This window comes from Podarcis tiliguerta (genome assembly GCF_965153285.1).
Source record: "Podarcis tiliguerta genome assembly, chromosome: 2".
Classification (NCBI taxonomy): Eukaryota; Metazoa; Chordata; class Lepidosauria; order Squamata; family Lacertidae; genus Podarcis; species Podarcis tiliguerta.
In genome coordinates, this window is record NC_139535.1 from 80,744,185 (window position 1) to 80,761,049 (window position 16,865).

At 43.2% G+C, this 16,865-nt stretch overlaps 2 protein-coding genes across 3 annotated transcripts in view; one reads left to right on the forward strand and one right to left on the reverse strand.

Moving 5' to 3' along the window:
• LOC310673126 (uncharacterized protein) overlaps nt 1–16,865 on the reverse strand; it is a 32,341-nt gene that overhangs the window by 5,107 nt on the left and 10,369 nt on the right. Inside the window, exons 2-3 of one of the 2 annotated variants that reach the window (XM_083431049.1) lie at nt 12,363–12,446; nt 91–159 (exon numbers count right to left, since the gene is read on the reverse strand). In XM_083431049.1, the coding sequence (XP_083287175.1) occupies nt 91–159; nt 12,363–12,446 (153 nt within the window). The remainder of the gene's footprint in view (nt 1–90; nt 160–12,362; nt 12,447–16,865) is intronic. The other variant, XR_014508873.1, reaches the window with a different exon arrangement.
• The window catches only part of TECR (trans-2,3-enoyl-CoA reductase), a 36,060-nt gene continuing 28,495 nt past the window's right edge, over nt 9,301–16,865 (forward strand). The window contains exon 1 of the mRNA XM_083431048.1: nt 9,301–9,485. Coding sequence (XP_083287174.1) covers nt 9,471–9,485 — 15 coding nt within the window. The 5' untranslated portion in view covers nt 9,301–9,470. The remainder of the gene's footprint in view (nt 9,486–16,865) is intronic.

The following is a 16,865-nucleotide window of genomic DNA, read 5'->3' on the forward strand; positions in this document are numbered from 1 at the left end:
CTTTGTTGTGTCTGTGCTGGGGTCTTAATTCGAGTTTTTGCACTGCTAAACTTGTGCTGAGCTCTTTCAATTGATTTCTCCCCATCTGACCTTCGGTGAGTCCCTTGGCCTCTTTGTGAATCAGGTTTCCTCATACGTGAGCTGATGACTGCGGGAGAGCTGAGAGGAAGGATTAAAAGTGGAGTGTTTAAATACTGAAAACCTATTAGAGTGAGTCAGTTGGGTGTGGTGCTGGGAGTGACGCAGAGGAAAGCACACAAGGATTGTCCAGCTCACTAGGTTAGTAATTTAATTTAAAAACCAAGGCTGCATTGCATGTACAAACTTGCAATGTGCAGACTTGTTAGCAATACCTATACGTTAGGGCGTGTCATTTTAGGGGGTGAACCTTTTTTTTTTTTTTGCAAATTTCTTCCCTGAGGGGTCTTTAAAGAGTGTTTTTTGGGTGTCAGGAATCCAAATCTATCATTATTTACATCTGGCTTAGTAAGTCTAAGTTTGATGGAAATGCACATAAACTGCTTTTGGAAAACCAAATAATTTTAATTTTACCTACTGAAAATGGCAGGTAATGCTAAATAATAATAATACTGTTATTAGAAAAAACTGATTCTTTGTCTCTTCTGGGGTATCCAAGAGCCTGTATAGGGTCCTTATGTAGGTCTTCTATCAGTAGGAGAAAATAAAAGAGGCCACTGAGAATATTGAGAAGCAAAGCAGCTAGTAAGCATGATCTTTATTAAACTGTTGCAACAGAGTCCCCCGCTTACCCCACGCAAGGAGGGAGGAGAGGAAACCAGAACATTTGAAATTGCCTCCCCTGTAGCTCAAGACCACCCCTCAAAACATCATACATACATCACAGAAAGATTTAGTGTGTTGCTTCTCTCCTGTCTGCCAGGATACGTATTTTTTGCTCTATAGGACGCACCATAGGACACACCTTGTTTTAGAGGGGAAGAACTGGGGGGGGGGGAAATATCCCCCTCTCTGCGCAGTGCCCCTTCAGCGAAGCGGCAGGAGAAACAGAGCCCCTTCCATTTCTCCTCCCGCTTAGCTGAAGGGGTGCTGTGCAGCTCTCCCTCTCCCACATTGCCTTTGCCTTCAGTGAAGGCAACCCGAAGCCTCCGGAGCGTGGTGGGAGTGCTCCCACTGCGCTTTGGAGGCTTTGCATTGCTATCGCTGACGCCAAGGAGCCTGCATTCGCTCCATAAGACGCACACACATTTCCCCTTAATTTTTGGAGGGGGCAATGTGCGTCTTAGAGAGCGAAAAATACAGTACCTGATAATGCCTTATCTCAGGCATGTCCGGCTCCTAAGAGACTGTGATCTACTCCCAGTATAAAAAACTGGCAGTGATTTACCCGTTGTCATTGGAAGGAAGAGGAGCATGCGTGGGGTGGGTGGATTGCCCAGAGTTGTTGAGCTTTTTGAGGGGACGATTGCACAGTTTTTTTAGCTTCCCCCCTGCAACTTTTTGTACATGATAAGGATCCCGTGATCCACAAGGATCAGCCACAGGGATCTACTGGTAGATAACGATCTACTGGTTGGACATTCCTGCCTTATCTGATTGCCTTTTCTGGGTAGCCTGGCCCATTCCTTTGAAATGGTAAGTACTTAGTTCATGAATCTCTTAGTCATATTGGTAGTGTGCTCAGCTTAACAGATTCTTGCCAGACTGTATTTACAGGGAGGCGTAAGCCCCTACAGTCCAAAGACAATTGGAAAGCTTTTCCCATTTCCTTCTTCCTTGCAGAGAAATATTTGAAGTCAAATTGGGAGAGTCAAAATGGCTTCAGGATTATTCTCCTGTACTATTTCAGCCATGTGGTTTATATACTTATGTATGTGTTTGCCTTGTTCCTTTATGAACATTTATTTTTTATATATAAGACCTTAGAATTCCTATAATAATATTATTATTAGCATATAACTGGATACTTGGCAATCATTTTTCATTATTTCTATGAATTTTTCACACATTTTACTTACCAAGCAAAACTAAATTATATTAATTTAACCAAAATATAATTTGAATTCCTAAGTCATCTTACAACTTTTTAGCACCCCTCATTTTGGGAATTTGAAAGTTGAAAAATTCAACAAGACCTAGTGGCTTGTGTCAGCTAATATTTTGGCATTCATGTGCTGCAGCTAGTCACAGGTCTCCAACCTAAAGTTCTGTACATATTTAATTTTATATCAGTAGAGCCCTGAATAGGCAGGGCTGTCGGTGAACAGCAGGTGGAGCACTTCACCTAGTAGCAGTAACAGTGATTATTCAATTTGGAGGTCTTGTAGAATCTCTTATCACCACCAGCAACTTGGACTTCCTTATGCTAGAAGTACGGTAGAAGTGTCAATAGTGGAGTTATAGGCATGTGCAGAATTAGGGCCCCCTGTGGCTGAGAGCCCCTCCCTCCCAAGTTATTAGTATACATTGTTAACTGAGAGCATACATTTGCAACCTGACTACAAATAATGAATGGCCAGCAACTTAGTACAGTGTGTTTAATATGTGTAGTTTCAACTTTGTGCGGTTGAAGGCTGGCCAGTTCAAATTACACAAATTAAATGGAGAGCTCTTTTTGGGCAGGGTTTTCCTGGTGTGGAAAGAGTATTTAAGCTATCAGACTTGTTTACTAGACTCTACGAGGCTCTTGCAAGATCTCGGACAGCCCCACAGACTAACTGGTACTGCATTTACAGAAAAATCATCATTTTAGGGGGACGATAAGTTTATAGGAATGCTTCCAGTGTGTAATGAATAGAATGGCGGTTGTCTTCCGTAGCATGCTCTGCAAGATAAGGGAGCTTTAATGACATTACTGCCAGTGTGAAGACAGATTTAGGTACCTCAGCAGCACTGGAGCTGATGTACAATAATGCAGTGGCTAGAGCTGGGATGAGGAACCTTTGGTCCTCCAGATGTTGCTGGACTAGAATGCCCATCATTCCTGATGAATGGCCATTCTGGTTAGGACTTAGTCCAACAACTTCTGGAGTGCCAAAAGCAGAGCTGACTCAGCTATTAAGTAGACTGAGGCGGCTGCCTCAGGCAGCTGAAGACCCCAAGGCAGCAGCCTCCACCGCCAATGCAGAAGCGGCACCAGTATTAGCTGAAATGATATCCAAAATGGCTCAATATATTGTGTCGCATAGAAGATCTCCTGCAATTTTGGTGATATCTCACCTTACGTTGGCGCCAATGCCAGCACTGCTTCTCTGCCAATGGTAGAAGTGGTTGCGGAGGCAGTAGGTATGATGGCAACAGTGACAGAGCAGGGAAGGTGGCCCAAAGTTATCCTTGCTTGGGACTGGGAGAGCTGAGTTCAAATTCGAGCACAAAAAAACAACAACACACCTCATTGGATGATGATCCTGGGCCACTCAGCATTTCCCAGCATAAGTTGCTCACAGGGTTTTTGTAAGGAAAAAGTGGAATAACGTCCCATGCATGCCTCCCTGACTTCATCAGAGAAGGGTGGGATGCAAATGAGATTAATACAAAATGGAAGTTCATAGGCTAGCTGGTGTCTATAATGGAATTCCTGCTGCTCTGACCTCAAACAGAAGCTATGATAGTCTTCACTGCCTTTTGTTAGCTGCCTTTTATTGCAAGAATGCTGCAATTTAGTAACAGACAAGAAACGGCTGAGTAGTGAATTGTGTAAAATCACAGTGGATTCCATTGATGAGCAAATGTGCTGGCATGTTTAGAGCCAACTTTCTGTGTGGGTGTGCCAGGAGGAGATCCTAGGCAATGACTCATTCATATATTTTTACCCTCATTTTGTGGGAGAATGTGGTAAGAAGGTACCATCCTTGGCAAATAATTAAATGCGTGATTCATTAAAAAGATTAAAGGGGTCACAAAAAAAACTATAAGTCTGCACCAAGCCTCTCAAGCTATTAAATGTCTGAACAGTACCATAAGTTGTGTGAAAGAAGCCTCTGGCTTTGGATGTCAATGAACCTATTTTCCCTCTCAAATTATTGTGTGTGTGTGTGTGTGTTTAGTTCAGGCAGGAGTGAATCCAGCTCTTAGCTACATGACGAACAAAGAGAAAGTATAAGTAATGCAGTGTATACAGTTAATCACATCCACCTGTATTTTGCCAGATGCAGACATTAGGCAACAGTGCTAAATTCCATGGGTGAACACCCTTCTACAGGCAAACTGCTGATTAGGCACAAACCAGTTTAAGGTTAGTATAGTATTACAAAAGGTTGTGCAACAGAAGTGTCTTCTAGTCACTCAACATGTTCAGACAAAAGTGACACCAGAACATATTTTGCACATAGCTCAAGGCCTTGAAACTGGCAAAGGGGGAAATATTTCACAGCAGGAAAAAGGAATGAAAATTCTCCCAGGTGTGTCCATGCCTCTAAACCTTAAGGTGAGGTGGAAGACTTATTTGTTGAGCCATGAATTTGCATAATTTGCTCCACAATTAAGGTGAAGTGGACTGATAATATATCTGTATAAACATATGGGTTGAAAACTCAGCGGCCATGATAAATGACCACTAACAGATTTACAGCACAATCCTGTGCATGTTTACTTGGAAGTACATGTCAGAATATGAAGCTATTTTATATGGAATCAGACCGTGGAGAACATCTAGCCCAATATTACTTACGGTAATAAGCAGAAATTCTTCAAGGTCTGCAGCAGAGATTGTTTCCGACATGTCACACCCACACCTTACATTTAAAGCACGTGGCTTCCTGCAAAGAATCCTGTGAACTGTAGTTTGTTAAAGATGCTAGGAACTGTAGTTCTGTGAGGTGAAAACCCATGGTTATTTGAGGGAAGTCATGTGCTTTAAGGGACACGGGTGGCACTGTGGGTAAAACCTCAGTGCCTAGGACTTGACGATCGCATGGTCGGCGGTTCGAATCCCCGCGGCAGGGTGCGCTCCCGTCGTTCGGTCCCAGCGCCTGCCAACCTAGCAGTTCGAAAGCACCCCTGGGTGCAAGTAGATAAATAGGGACCGCTTCCCAGCGGGAAGGTAAACGGCATTCCGTGTGCTGCGCTGGCTTGCCAGATGCAGCTTGTCACGCTGGCCACGTGACCCGGAAGTGTCTGCGGACAGCGCTGGCTCCCGGCCTATAGAGTGAGATGAGCGCACAACCCTAGAGTCTGGCAAGACTGGCCCGTAAGGGCAGGGGTACCTTTACCTTTACCATGTGCTTTAAATATATGGTGTGAAGATGACGCTGTTCCATCGCACATTTTAACTGGGAATGGCTGGGAAAGAACCTGGGGCAGGAGTCAACTACAGTGGTACCTCTGGTTACGTACTTAATTCGTTCCGCAGGTCCGTTCTTAACCTGAAACTGTTCTTAACCTGAAGCACCACTTTAGCTAATGGGGCCTCCCGCTGTTGCTGTGCCACCGCCGCGCGACTTCTGTTCTCATCCTGAAGCAAAGTTCTTAACCCGAGGTATTATTTCTGGGTTAGCGGAGTCTGTAACCTGAAGTGTATGTAACCTGAAGCATATGTAACCCGAGGTACCACTGTAAGTTGTTGTGTGCATGGAATGATGTCCACCTGTGCAACAGGACTTTTCTCTCCTCTCCTCCACCCACATCCCACAAATTTGTTCCCAAATAAAGGTTTTTGGGGTGCAGGGGGGAAAATATCATCATATAAGCAGATGTTGTTCCATACATGCTTACCCCACTCAGTGCTGCATTGAATTCCACCCTGGGACCTTCTGTACGCCTACATCTTCTGAGGTATAATTCTCACTAATTTATAGAGCAAGACCATCACTTTTGCCCACTTCAGTTGACTTTTGCCCCCAAAGCTCAAAAAGCCTTAGGAGTCTTCTTGAACACAAACAAGGCCCCAATCTTAGACAGCCATAATGCAGGTGGTCAAGGGAGAAGAACAAGCGCAGGAGTCTTTGCGACAGCTAGTCACTTAGTGAAAGGGGCAAAGGGGACTCTCCTATTTTAAATCTGCCTTGCCTGTTCAACCAGTTGCAAGAGACCTTAAACACACCTGCAGCTATGTGCATGCTTCTTCACTGCTATCCTCTGGCTATCTAGGACTGCAACCAATTCTTCCAGAATTTGTCTGCCTGGGTGAGGTAAAGTTTCCACGGTCTGAGGAATATAGTAATTTAAAAGCGTCAGGGGGATATATGGGGGATGAATCCAGCCTTTTAAAGCTCTTCATATCCCCTCCCAATGCTGGAAATCTAGGCATAAGCATCTCTGTTTGCTACATGTTAGCTGAATTATTAATCTGAAGGAGATTCTTTTAATCAGTGCTTTCCCCCCTAAAAAATGTTTAGGGGTACTCGCATTTTGACTCAAGAAAATCATCATGTTATAGTTCAAATTGGGAAAAATGAATACAATATATGGACAAAAGTACAAAGGTTAGAAATGTTTAGGGTATGTGTACCCCTGCATCCCCCCAGAAAAAAGCACTGCTTTTTATTTGAAATGCTGTCCTAGAAATAATGACTTTTTCAGGGCAGGGGAGATTACAAATAGAAAAGTGAAGCCTTCAGACAGTGTTGGCCTTTTAAGTTATTTCCTCCAATTATTCATTTGCCTGTACTGTTTTCCAGAGGCTATATTAATAGAACCTGTGCTTAAAATAGCCTTGCAGTATGCACAGTACATGTGAAGGGCATTTGCTAAGGAAAGAGGATTAAGCAAAGGAGCTAAAATAAATGGGAGGCTCTTCCTCAACCACACAGAGACTTTAGATCTGTAATAATTTCCTTCTTCTCTTTTCTTGTGTTATACTTCTGTTGGCTTGTCTCAGCAACTTTATGAGACTATTAGGCTTCCTTCCCATATTTGTCTTCCTTGCCACTATCGACCATGTTGTATTTATGATGAAACTGTACCAGATAACTGCATCTTGCATTGTGCAAAGAGAGGGCTCTTCCAGATGACCTGTTTATTGAGCATTCATTCTGGTTTCTTTGCAGGGGAATTAGATGAAGTTGGCTATTTAATGAGCATTCATTTTGGTTTGTTTGTACAGAGGTTAAATGCGCTGTGCTGTCCATGATTTTTAACTACAATGAAAAGGTCTCTGGGTCTGGTTTTTATTGGGTTTCAGTCCACATGGGAATGATATATGAGACTGAGGTTCAGCCTGACAAATATGCTTTGGGACACATATAAATGGATAATGTATTACCTTTGCCTTTCCTAGAAGCGTTGGGTTAAGCAGGAGCATAACGCTTGAAGACATTGAAAAAGATGCAGCTGGTAGGAGGGTTTACGTTTTTTGTCTGGATCTTTAGCCAGCAAACAGATGAGACAGATTAGTCTGTTTATGGTTTGACAGGGCACTGCATTCTTCAGAGTAATTTGTTTAACATTGAGAAGACCAACCTTGATTCCTGTGAAGTACGTGCAGTGGAGGAGATGGCTGATCATGTGTTATTATGTCGCGGCCTGTGGCACAGGGATGAGAAGGAATTTCTTCTCTGCAAGTTGAATGGGGTGTTGTGTTTTGAGCTGTACTTTGCAACAGAACTCTTTGAGGTTCAGTGCTGGCAATATTGTGGAAGCTTTTATGGTTTACCAGGATTTGTGGTGGACTGTAATTAAGAAGTAGTAATGTTATAGCCACTAGGTGGCAGTAGCAGGGCCCTTCTTTTCTGGCCTTGCTATGCCATTAAACTAGAGGAAACTACATTCCATCTGACTGTTGTGGGATTAAGTTCCGAACCTATTATTATTAGAGATTAGAGAAAGACTGCACCAGTAGACTTTTATTGTCAGTTTCAGCCCAGTGGTCTTCTTGCAATATACTGCCTATAATGTTAGCCTGCCAATAACTTTGTAGGCCATAAAGCAGGCATAGGCAAACTCCGGGCCTCCAGATGCTTTGGAACTACAATTCCCATCATCCCTAGCTAACAGGACCGGTGGCCAGGGATGATGGGAATTGTAGTCTCAAAACATCTGGAGGGCCGGAGTTTGCCTATGTCTGCCATAAAGGAATGCCATCCAACATTTTGCCAATAAAAATAGGGACGTCCTAAGGAAAAGTGAGGGACACGGGTGGCGCTGTGGGTTAAACCACAGAGCCTAGGACTTGCCGATCAGAAGGTCGGCGGTTTGAATCCCCGCGATGGAGTGAGCTCCCGTTGCTCAGTCCCTGCTCCTGCCAACCTAGTAGTTCGAAAGCACGTCAAAGTGCAAGTAGATAAATAGGAACCACTCCGGCGGGAAGGTAAACGGCGTTTCTGTGCGCTGCTCTGGTTCGCCAGAAGCGGCTTAGTCATGCTGGCCACACGACCCGGAAGCTGTACGCCGGCTCCCTCGGCCAATAAAGCGAGATGAGCACCGCAACCCCAGAGTCAGTCACGACTGGACCTAATGGTCAGAGGTCCTTTTACCTTTACCTTTAAGGAAAAGTGGGACATTCTGGGATCGAATCAGAAACTGGGATGGCTTGGAGCTGCTGCGTAAAGGTATTTCTAATGAACACTTGCTTTCCTCCAGAGGGAGCAACAGCCAGAATGCTGGTTTGCTTCTCCCTCTTCCTCTCCTGCTCCAGAGGTAGGATCTGAACCAATGTACAGTGGTACCTCGGGTTAAGAACGTAATTCATTCCGGAGGTCCATTCTTAACCTGAAACTGTTCTTTACCTGAGGTACCACTTTAGCTAATAGGGCTTCCCACTGCCGCCGCATGATTTCTGTTCTCATCCTGAAGCAAAGTTCTTAACCCGAGGTAATATTTCTGGGTTAGAGGAGTCTGTAACCTGAAGCGTCTGCAAGCTGAAGCGTCTGTAACCTGAGGTACCACTGTATTCAGGTAACCAGAAAGGAAATTAAGACAAAACATCAGGAAGAACTTTCTGACGGTAAGAGCTGTTTGACAGTGGAACAGGCTCTCTTGGAAGCTGGTGGACTCTCCTTCCTTGGGGTTTTTTAAGCAGAGGTTGGATGGCCATCTCGCATGTATTATGCAGTTGAGAGTCTTGCATTGCAGGGATTGGACTTGATAACCCTCAGGATCCCTTCCAACTGTACAATTCTATGATTCTACGATCTCCGAGTTCCAGTGAGTTCAGCAGGGCTTACTCTTGTGTGCAAGGCTTTTTGCACCTCAGCCTATCACCTACAGCAGTAGTCGCAAAAGGGTTATTGCATTTCTATAGCCTATTGTGATTGGCTCATGTCTCACCCACCGCCCCCACGTCGAATTTTGTAACAGCTTCAGTAGCCTGCCACTCTTATCACCCTGCCCGTTGATTGGCTGGATTGCTGTCACGCGCCACGTGTTTCCATAGGGACGCTTGGGGCGGGCATGTAGGCGGGTGGGGCCGTCCTAATCCCCTGATTGGTTGGGCACCTGAGCCCGAATCCCTGTGATTCGCCGTCCTGATCCTCGTGCCGCGCCCCTTTCAATGATGTTAGGGTGTCACGTGAAGAGAAAGGGTGCCAGGCTGTGGCAGCGCCGAGTGCGGAGCCATGAAGTACTATGAGGTGAGGGGGACGAGCGGAGGCCGGGAAGAGCGGCCGGGAGGGGGAAGCGGTTGCACTCCGGTGGCCGCCCTCTTGCCCCGTGGGGAATTCTGCCCCTTGCGCTCTGACCTGAGGGGAGGTTGGTGGGTACGACGCACGCGTGGGACCGTGGCTCGCGGGGGGCGCATGCGCGGGGGTTCGTGCCCAGGGGCGCGCGAGTGAAGGCACGCATGTGCGTACTGCGAATGGATGCACAGTAGGATGGGCGCGCGTTGGCTATAGGAGAGCAGGAAGGGGATAAGCTTTCTCATTTAATCGGCTCCAGGGTAGGGCAGTCCTTTGGTGGCACGTACTTTGCACCATTTCTATGTTGGACGTGCAGCCTTAAGCCTTTCAAACTGCTGGCGTGCCTAAGGGGGAGTTCTGTGACACCTGCAAGTTGGCATAGGACGCCAGCCTCAGTTGCTCCAGTTAAAATATATAAAGTATTGTACTGCCATTATTATTTATTATTTAGGTGGTCTTTTTAGTGGGTGTTTCCTTGCATAGTGTGCTCTTGATGCTGATTGCAGTACTGTACTTAATTCTTTCACACTTGACTTAATGACTTCCTGTCTCATTTTTCTTGTTCTCTTAAAATATGAAGTGGCTAACAGCTGCTGTTAAAATATATTCAAAGCCATTGTTTCTCTTAGGTGAGATGTGTTTCGATAACCATACTGCCATTAGAATTTTAGATAAGTGGTGGTTTTCTGCACATATATTCTTACCATAATAATAAAAAATCCTCGGCTCCAAGATGTTCCAGGAAGAAGCTCAATGAGTGGTCGTAGAGGAAGGATGTTTAAAATGCAATAACCATCATTAGAAATGTTCCCTCATTCTTGAAATTGCAACATACGCCTCTTAGTATAATGATGAATAAATTTTCTTTAGATCATTTCAGATAAAGATGCTTGTTTCACATGATACTCCTACTTTATTATGTTGTTCTTTGGCACACAACGTATTTTTGATTGCTAAAGAGAACCTGGTTCAACCCCATCTTATACTCATTCTGCAAGTCTGCCTTAATGTGATAATGTTCTGGCTTGTCTAGCAGTATTATGGGTTGCAAAACTTCTTCACCTTCACAAGATTTTATTTAAATGGGTCTGGTGTACTGATGCAAGCATGGAATACTGTATAATAACTGAAACTTAATAAAGTCTCTTGAAAATGTGAACAGTGTAACTTGGTTTGCTAAGTGAGTGAATGTGCAAAGCACTTTTCTATCCATCAGAATGAATGTGGATCCTCCTGGCTGGCTTTTTTTTTCTTTTTAGACAGGTGTCTATGTGGGATTTACCAATAAGTCTGGCTTCTTTGTACTGCCACTGTGTGATTTCTAATAATCCTATAGAGAGTGGAATGTGTATTGTGCAGTTTATGAGTTACTGTAGTCCATTGAACATCTCAGTTCAGGATTGCTCAAGGGCTTTTATGTTTCATCCTGAAAGTGGGAAGTATGTGCACCTGCAAGGTGCCTGAATAACTTGCTGCTTTTATATGTTAGGACTTACCCACACTTCCTCTTGTCCCACTGCTTTCCCCCAGGGAAAACCACTCTTTAGTGCTCAGTTGGAGCAAACAGTAATTCAGTTTTTTTCAGGATTGATTTTAGAACTAAAGAGCAGATTTTCTCTGGGAAAGGAGCATGGCAAAGGCAGAGATGCTCAGACCTGTGCCTAGAAAGCACTGGTCAAGGGGAAAACTGCTCGGACCTATGCTTTCTAAGCACAGGACAAGTGGAAGTGTGAACGAGCCCTTTAATCAATAAGTCTCTAATTTTGTAAGATAAATTGGAATATTCAGAAAGCTGTTCAAACAGAACTGGCACCTGGTAGTTAGAAATAGGACTTTCTGAGGCAAATTTTAAACTATGCTTGATGCATGAATTTGAGGTTTATTCCATGGTGCTGATCGTTGTCTCTTCTTGGAGATTGGCTGTTGAGCAAGTGAGACCATAGGTCTGTTTCCAGCCAGAAAATTACTGTAGTTGTCTGTTTCCCAACATCCTTATCAGAAACACCTGCAGTTCATGCTTCAGGCACAGTGTGTGGGATGCATTGAAGTTCTGCCCTTTGATCCTACATGCATCTGCACAGTGGTGTAATGTATTGAGACACCAGAAAAAAAGAGTAAACTAACTTAGTTGTACTAAGAGCAGGGTTATGTTTTTTCTTTACTGCACTTAGTACTAATGGCTGAAAAGTTCTGCCGGTTCTGTTAGGAGGCCAACTAACTGTCCAGCATATAAACATATAATAATCACTTTGTGTATCTTCACTGTTCAACAGTGTAAGCCCTCCTTGGGCATGAAATGTCCAGCCTGGAGCTGGGTAGAAAAAAACTGGCTTTGATTACAGTTTTCTGTTATTCAGAGATACATCAGACCATTTGTCTATGTACAGTACTTTAATTTTGTACAGCATTAGCTAATGGAGTTATGAGTGGAGTTGAGCCAGTTCATGGAGGTAGAGGTGGGGAATTGCCAGCAGGGCTTTCGACTTGGTATGAGGGTCCCTTGTTAATCTGACCTGACCTGGAAGACATTTAGGCCCATGTACTTCATTGTTTTGACTGCTAGCAATCCGGTAACTGTGTCCTAGTGGTTTTTAAATTGCGTTCTGGGAAATTCGGAGTTTCCTTGGACTCTTATGAGTTTATCAGTGAAAAGATCCATAGACGAGATTTCCTGAAATACAGTTAACCGACCACTACTATTCTTCCCATACATCATGTAAACATGAAATAATACTGTGTTCGTAGGTTGTGCTTGTTTTGTGGTAATGGCAACACCCAACCAGCTTAGTTAGTGTATACCAAGTGTATACCAAGTAGAACTCTAGAACACACCTCAGAGTCCTTTGTAGCATATTGGAGTTCCATGGCCAATACGTAGGGGTCCCTTGGCAGACGTATCTGTATAGAAAGGCTTCCCTGAAGGTAGAAGATTTGAAGAGAATTAAAGTCTTGTCTGCAGAATAAGTTTGACGTGGAGCATTTGTCGTTTTGTGTTTATATTGTTCTGAGACCATGATAACATGTCTGAGTTCCTACCTAGGAGACAGTGCATTTTTTTAAAAAAAATATTTAGGTGCTTTCAGATTTTTTTAAAAAAACCAAACAAGATGTAGAGACTTACATTATTTCTTTTTTAACCGTTCTGAGCATTTGTAACTTGTAAGTAACTGAAGCTTGTAAGGCAAGAGAGCAAATGTTCTGCTGCAATCTGGAGAATGACCTGAGCAGCTAAGTCTGTCTCTTCACCATGAGGTCAGAGAAGCCTTTGCACCTGTTCTGTAAATGGATATATGCCTAGCAGTGCAGCACTTACTAAGATTGGCTATATGTACTGCCTGCCCAACCAGCTCAGCAGTTTATCAGATATACTGTATGGTGAATGGTCTGTCTGGGAAGTGAGCAGGAGAATGTTTAATCTCTTTCTAATATATTGATGTGGAATAGAGGAACACCCCTCCCCAGGACAAACTTGGGATATGTTTTTTTTTTCTAAATAGACAAATGGGCTCAGCCCTCCTGTTTCTAGTTAACAACATGAACAGATCTAGTTACATCAGGCAGGGAGATAAGTTCAGCATTTGTCTCTACATTATGATTCTATTCCTGCTATCAAGTTGAGCCTTTCATAATTAAAATATAAATCTGGTTCAACCTGCTTTATCGAAAGGGAAGGCTTGCCTAGGGTGTTACACACCACATTGAATAAGATATTATGTATGTTGTACATGACACCCGTTTGTTATCTTTTAAGAAAGTGGGATGGGGAAAGGATTCAAGGTCTGTTTCAGGCTGGAATATGTAGGAAGCTGTATGCTTGTCTCCTTAGACTTTGGGTCTAGGCAGTGTACTTGTGTGTGCCTGGTATTAAATACATTGTCCAATTAACAACCACTTGCATCTAAGCCACCTTAACTACCACTGCTTAGTCTTCAGTTACAGCTCCTTAATATTTATACAAAATTTTTTAAAAGCTGACAATTAGAGGCTGGAATCTTGATAAAGGATCTTTGTTGCACATGCAAAATAAATTCTGCCTACAATATTAGGATAAAGAAGACCAAGAGCTGTTTGCATTGGAGGCAGCTTGGGACCCCCATACACAAGGTCCAGCCAAGGGCCTATCTCTTCCTTTTTGATTAGCACAGGTTGGGTGGGACATTATGAGATTTGCAGGCAAACAGAGCTGGATTATTAGGCTGATGAGTGGGGATTAAGTGTCTCAGTTAACTGGAGCTACACATATCATGTACGCTGCATAGGTCAGGATGGGGAAGCTGCCACCCTCCAGATGTTGGATCTAACTTCCTTCAGTTACAGGCAACTTGGACAGTGGCCAGGAATGATCAGTTATAGTACTACAGTATCTAGAGAGTCACAGGTCCCAAATCCCTGATACAGTGGTACCCCACAAGACGAATGCCTCAGAAGACGAAAAACCCGCTAGACGAAAGGGTTTTTCGTTTTCTGAGGTGCTTCGCAAGACGGATTTTTCTAAGGGCTTGCTTCGCTAGACGAAACAGCCCTGCCTCTCCTGTCATGGCGACGGTCACTGCACGCACGCACGCTCGCTTCCCCGCTCCTCCGGCTCCCTCCCACCTTCCTGCTGACGGCTCCTCCGGCTCCCTCCCACCTTCCGGCTGACCTTCCTTTTTTTTTTTTATAATAAAACTTGGACTTCCCCACCCCTTCCGATTCTGCGTTCTTTGCATTAACAATGTCAGCATTTTGTTACCTTATTTCATACCTTGTTGTAACTTTCGAATGTTATGTATCCAAATACAATATATTATATCTCAATTTCAATACCTTTAAAATAAACATAACATATTCAATTTAAATTGTCTCCTTTTCTCTTTTGTCACTAATTTTACCATTTACTTAATCATATTCGCAGAAGCTTAACGTTTCCTAATCATGCACTTTCTTAGGATTCATACAGCTTATAATATTTTTTCAGATAATCTTTAAATTTTCCCCAGTCCTCCTCAATTGTTTCTTTATCCAAATCTCGGATTCTGCCGGTCAGTTCAGCTATCTCCATGTAGTCCATCAACTGCGTCTGCCAGTCCTCCAGCGTGGGCAAATCTTGTGTCTTCCAACTCTTTGCAATGAGTATTCTTGCTGCTGTGCTAGCGTACATAAACAAAGTTCTATCTTTCTTTGACATTTTCTGGTCCACCATGCCCAACAGGAAGGCCTCTGGTTTCTTAGGAAAGGTATACCTAAATACCTTTTTCAATTCATTATAAATCATTTCCCAGAAGGCCTTCACTTTTGGGCAGGTCCACCAGAGATGGAAGAAAGTCCCCTCTGCTTCCTTACACTTCCAACATTTGTTGTCAGACAGGTGATGCATCTTGGCTAGCCTGACTGGGGTCATGTACCACCGGTATATCATTTTCATAATGTTTTCCTTCAAGGCACTAGATGCCGTGAATTTCATTCCGGTGTTCCATAACCTTTCCCAGTCTTCAAACATAATATTATGTCCAACATCCTGTGCCCATTTTATCATAGCGGATTTAACTGTCTCATCCTGTGTGTTCCACATAAGCAGCAAGTTATACATTCTAGATAAAATCTTGGTCTTTGGTTCTAACAATTCTGTCTCTAGTTTCGATTTCCCCTCCTGGAAACCAACCTTTTTATCCATTTTAAAAACCTCTTGAATTTGAGCATAATGTAACCAATCTCGCACCTTGTTTTTTAATTTGTCCTGGCTCTGCAACTTCCAACCGTCTCCAATTTTTTCAATTAATTCCCAATATTTCGGCCAATAGGCCTCCATATTGGGTCTTTTTCGAGCTTTGGCCTCCACCGGTGATAGCCACCTCGGTGTTTTACTCTCTAATAAGTCTTTATATTTCATCCAGACTGCAAAAATCGCTTTTCTGACAATATGGCTTTTAAACAATTTGTGAACTTTAACCTTGTCATACCATAGATATGCATGCCAACCAAATGCATTATCAAAACCTTCCAGATCTAGGACGTCGGTGTTTTCTAGCAAAAACCAATCTTTCAGCCAGCAGAAGGCTGCAGCTTCATAGTACAACCTCAAATCCGGCAGGGCAAACCCCCCTCTTTCTTTTGAATCAGTTAATATTTTATACTTTATTCGGGGCTTTTTGCCCTGCCAGACAAACTTAGATATATCCTTCTGCCATTTTCCAAAACATTCCTCTCTGTCCACGATCTGTAGGGTTTGAAACAAGAATAACATTTTCGGCAATACATTCATTTTAATTGCTGCAATCCTTCCCAACAAGGAAAGTTTCAATCTTGACCAAATTTCTAAATCCTTCTTTACTTCCAACCAGCATTTTTCATAATTGTCCTTAAATAAATTCAAATTTTTGGAAGACAAATAGATCCCTAGGTATTTCACTTTCTTTACCACATTTAATTCTGTTTCTCTCTGAAACCCCTCTGTTTCTGTAAGTGTCAAATTCTTGGTCAAAACCTTGGTTTTTTGTTTGTTCAACTTAAACCCCGCCACCTGACCAAACTCAGATATAAGTTCAAGAACTCTTTTTGTACTGGATTCTGGCTCCTGCAATGTCAAAACTAGGTCATCTGCAAAAGCTTTAAGTTTATATTGTTTCACTCCGACCTCTATCCCTTGTACCAGCCGGTCCTCCCTTATCATGTTCAATAGCACCTCCAGGACTGAAATGAATAAAAGAGGGGATAGAGGGCACCCTTGTCGTGTCCCTTTTTCAATTTTGAACTCCTCCGTCACCACATTGTTCACTATTAATTTGGCCTTTTGCTCTGAATAAATTGCTCGTAACCCATTTTCAAACCCCCGCCCCACTCCCATCCCTTCCAAGTTTTTCTTCATGAACATCCAAGATATATTGTCAAATGCTTTCTCCGCATCAACAAAAATTAACACCGCCCTTGTGTTCCTGTTAGTTTGTAAAAGTTCCAAAATATCGATGATGTTTCTGGTATTCTCATATAAATGTCTACCAGGGAGAAAGCCTGCTTGGTCTTTGTGAATTACTTCAATTAAAACTTTTTTAAGTCTACTTGCCAAAATGTCTGCAAATATTTTGTAATCCACATTCAGGAGTGAGATGGGGCGGTAGTTCTTGAGTTGAGTCTTTTCAGATTCTATCTTAGGTATCAATGTGATGAACGCTTCTTTCCACGTTTCTGGTGCCCTCTTCCCATCCATGATCTGGTTGCATACCTCCAACAAGGGTTGTGTTAAATAGTCTTTCAAAGTCTTGTAGTATTTGGAGGTAAGCCCATCCGGGCCTGGAGATTTGCCTAGTTGCATGTTCTGAATGGCACTTTCAATTTCCTGGGTGGTTATTGTAGAGTTCA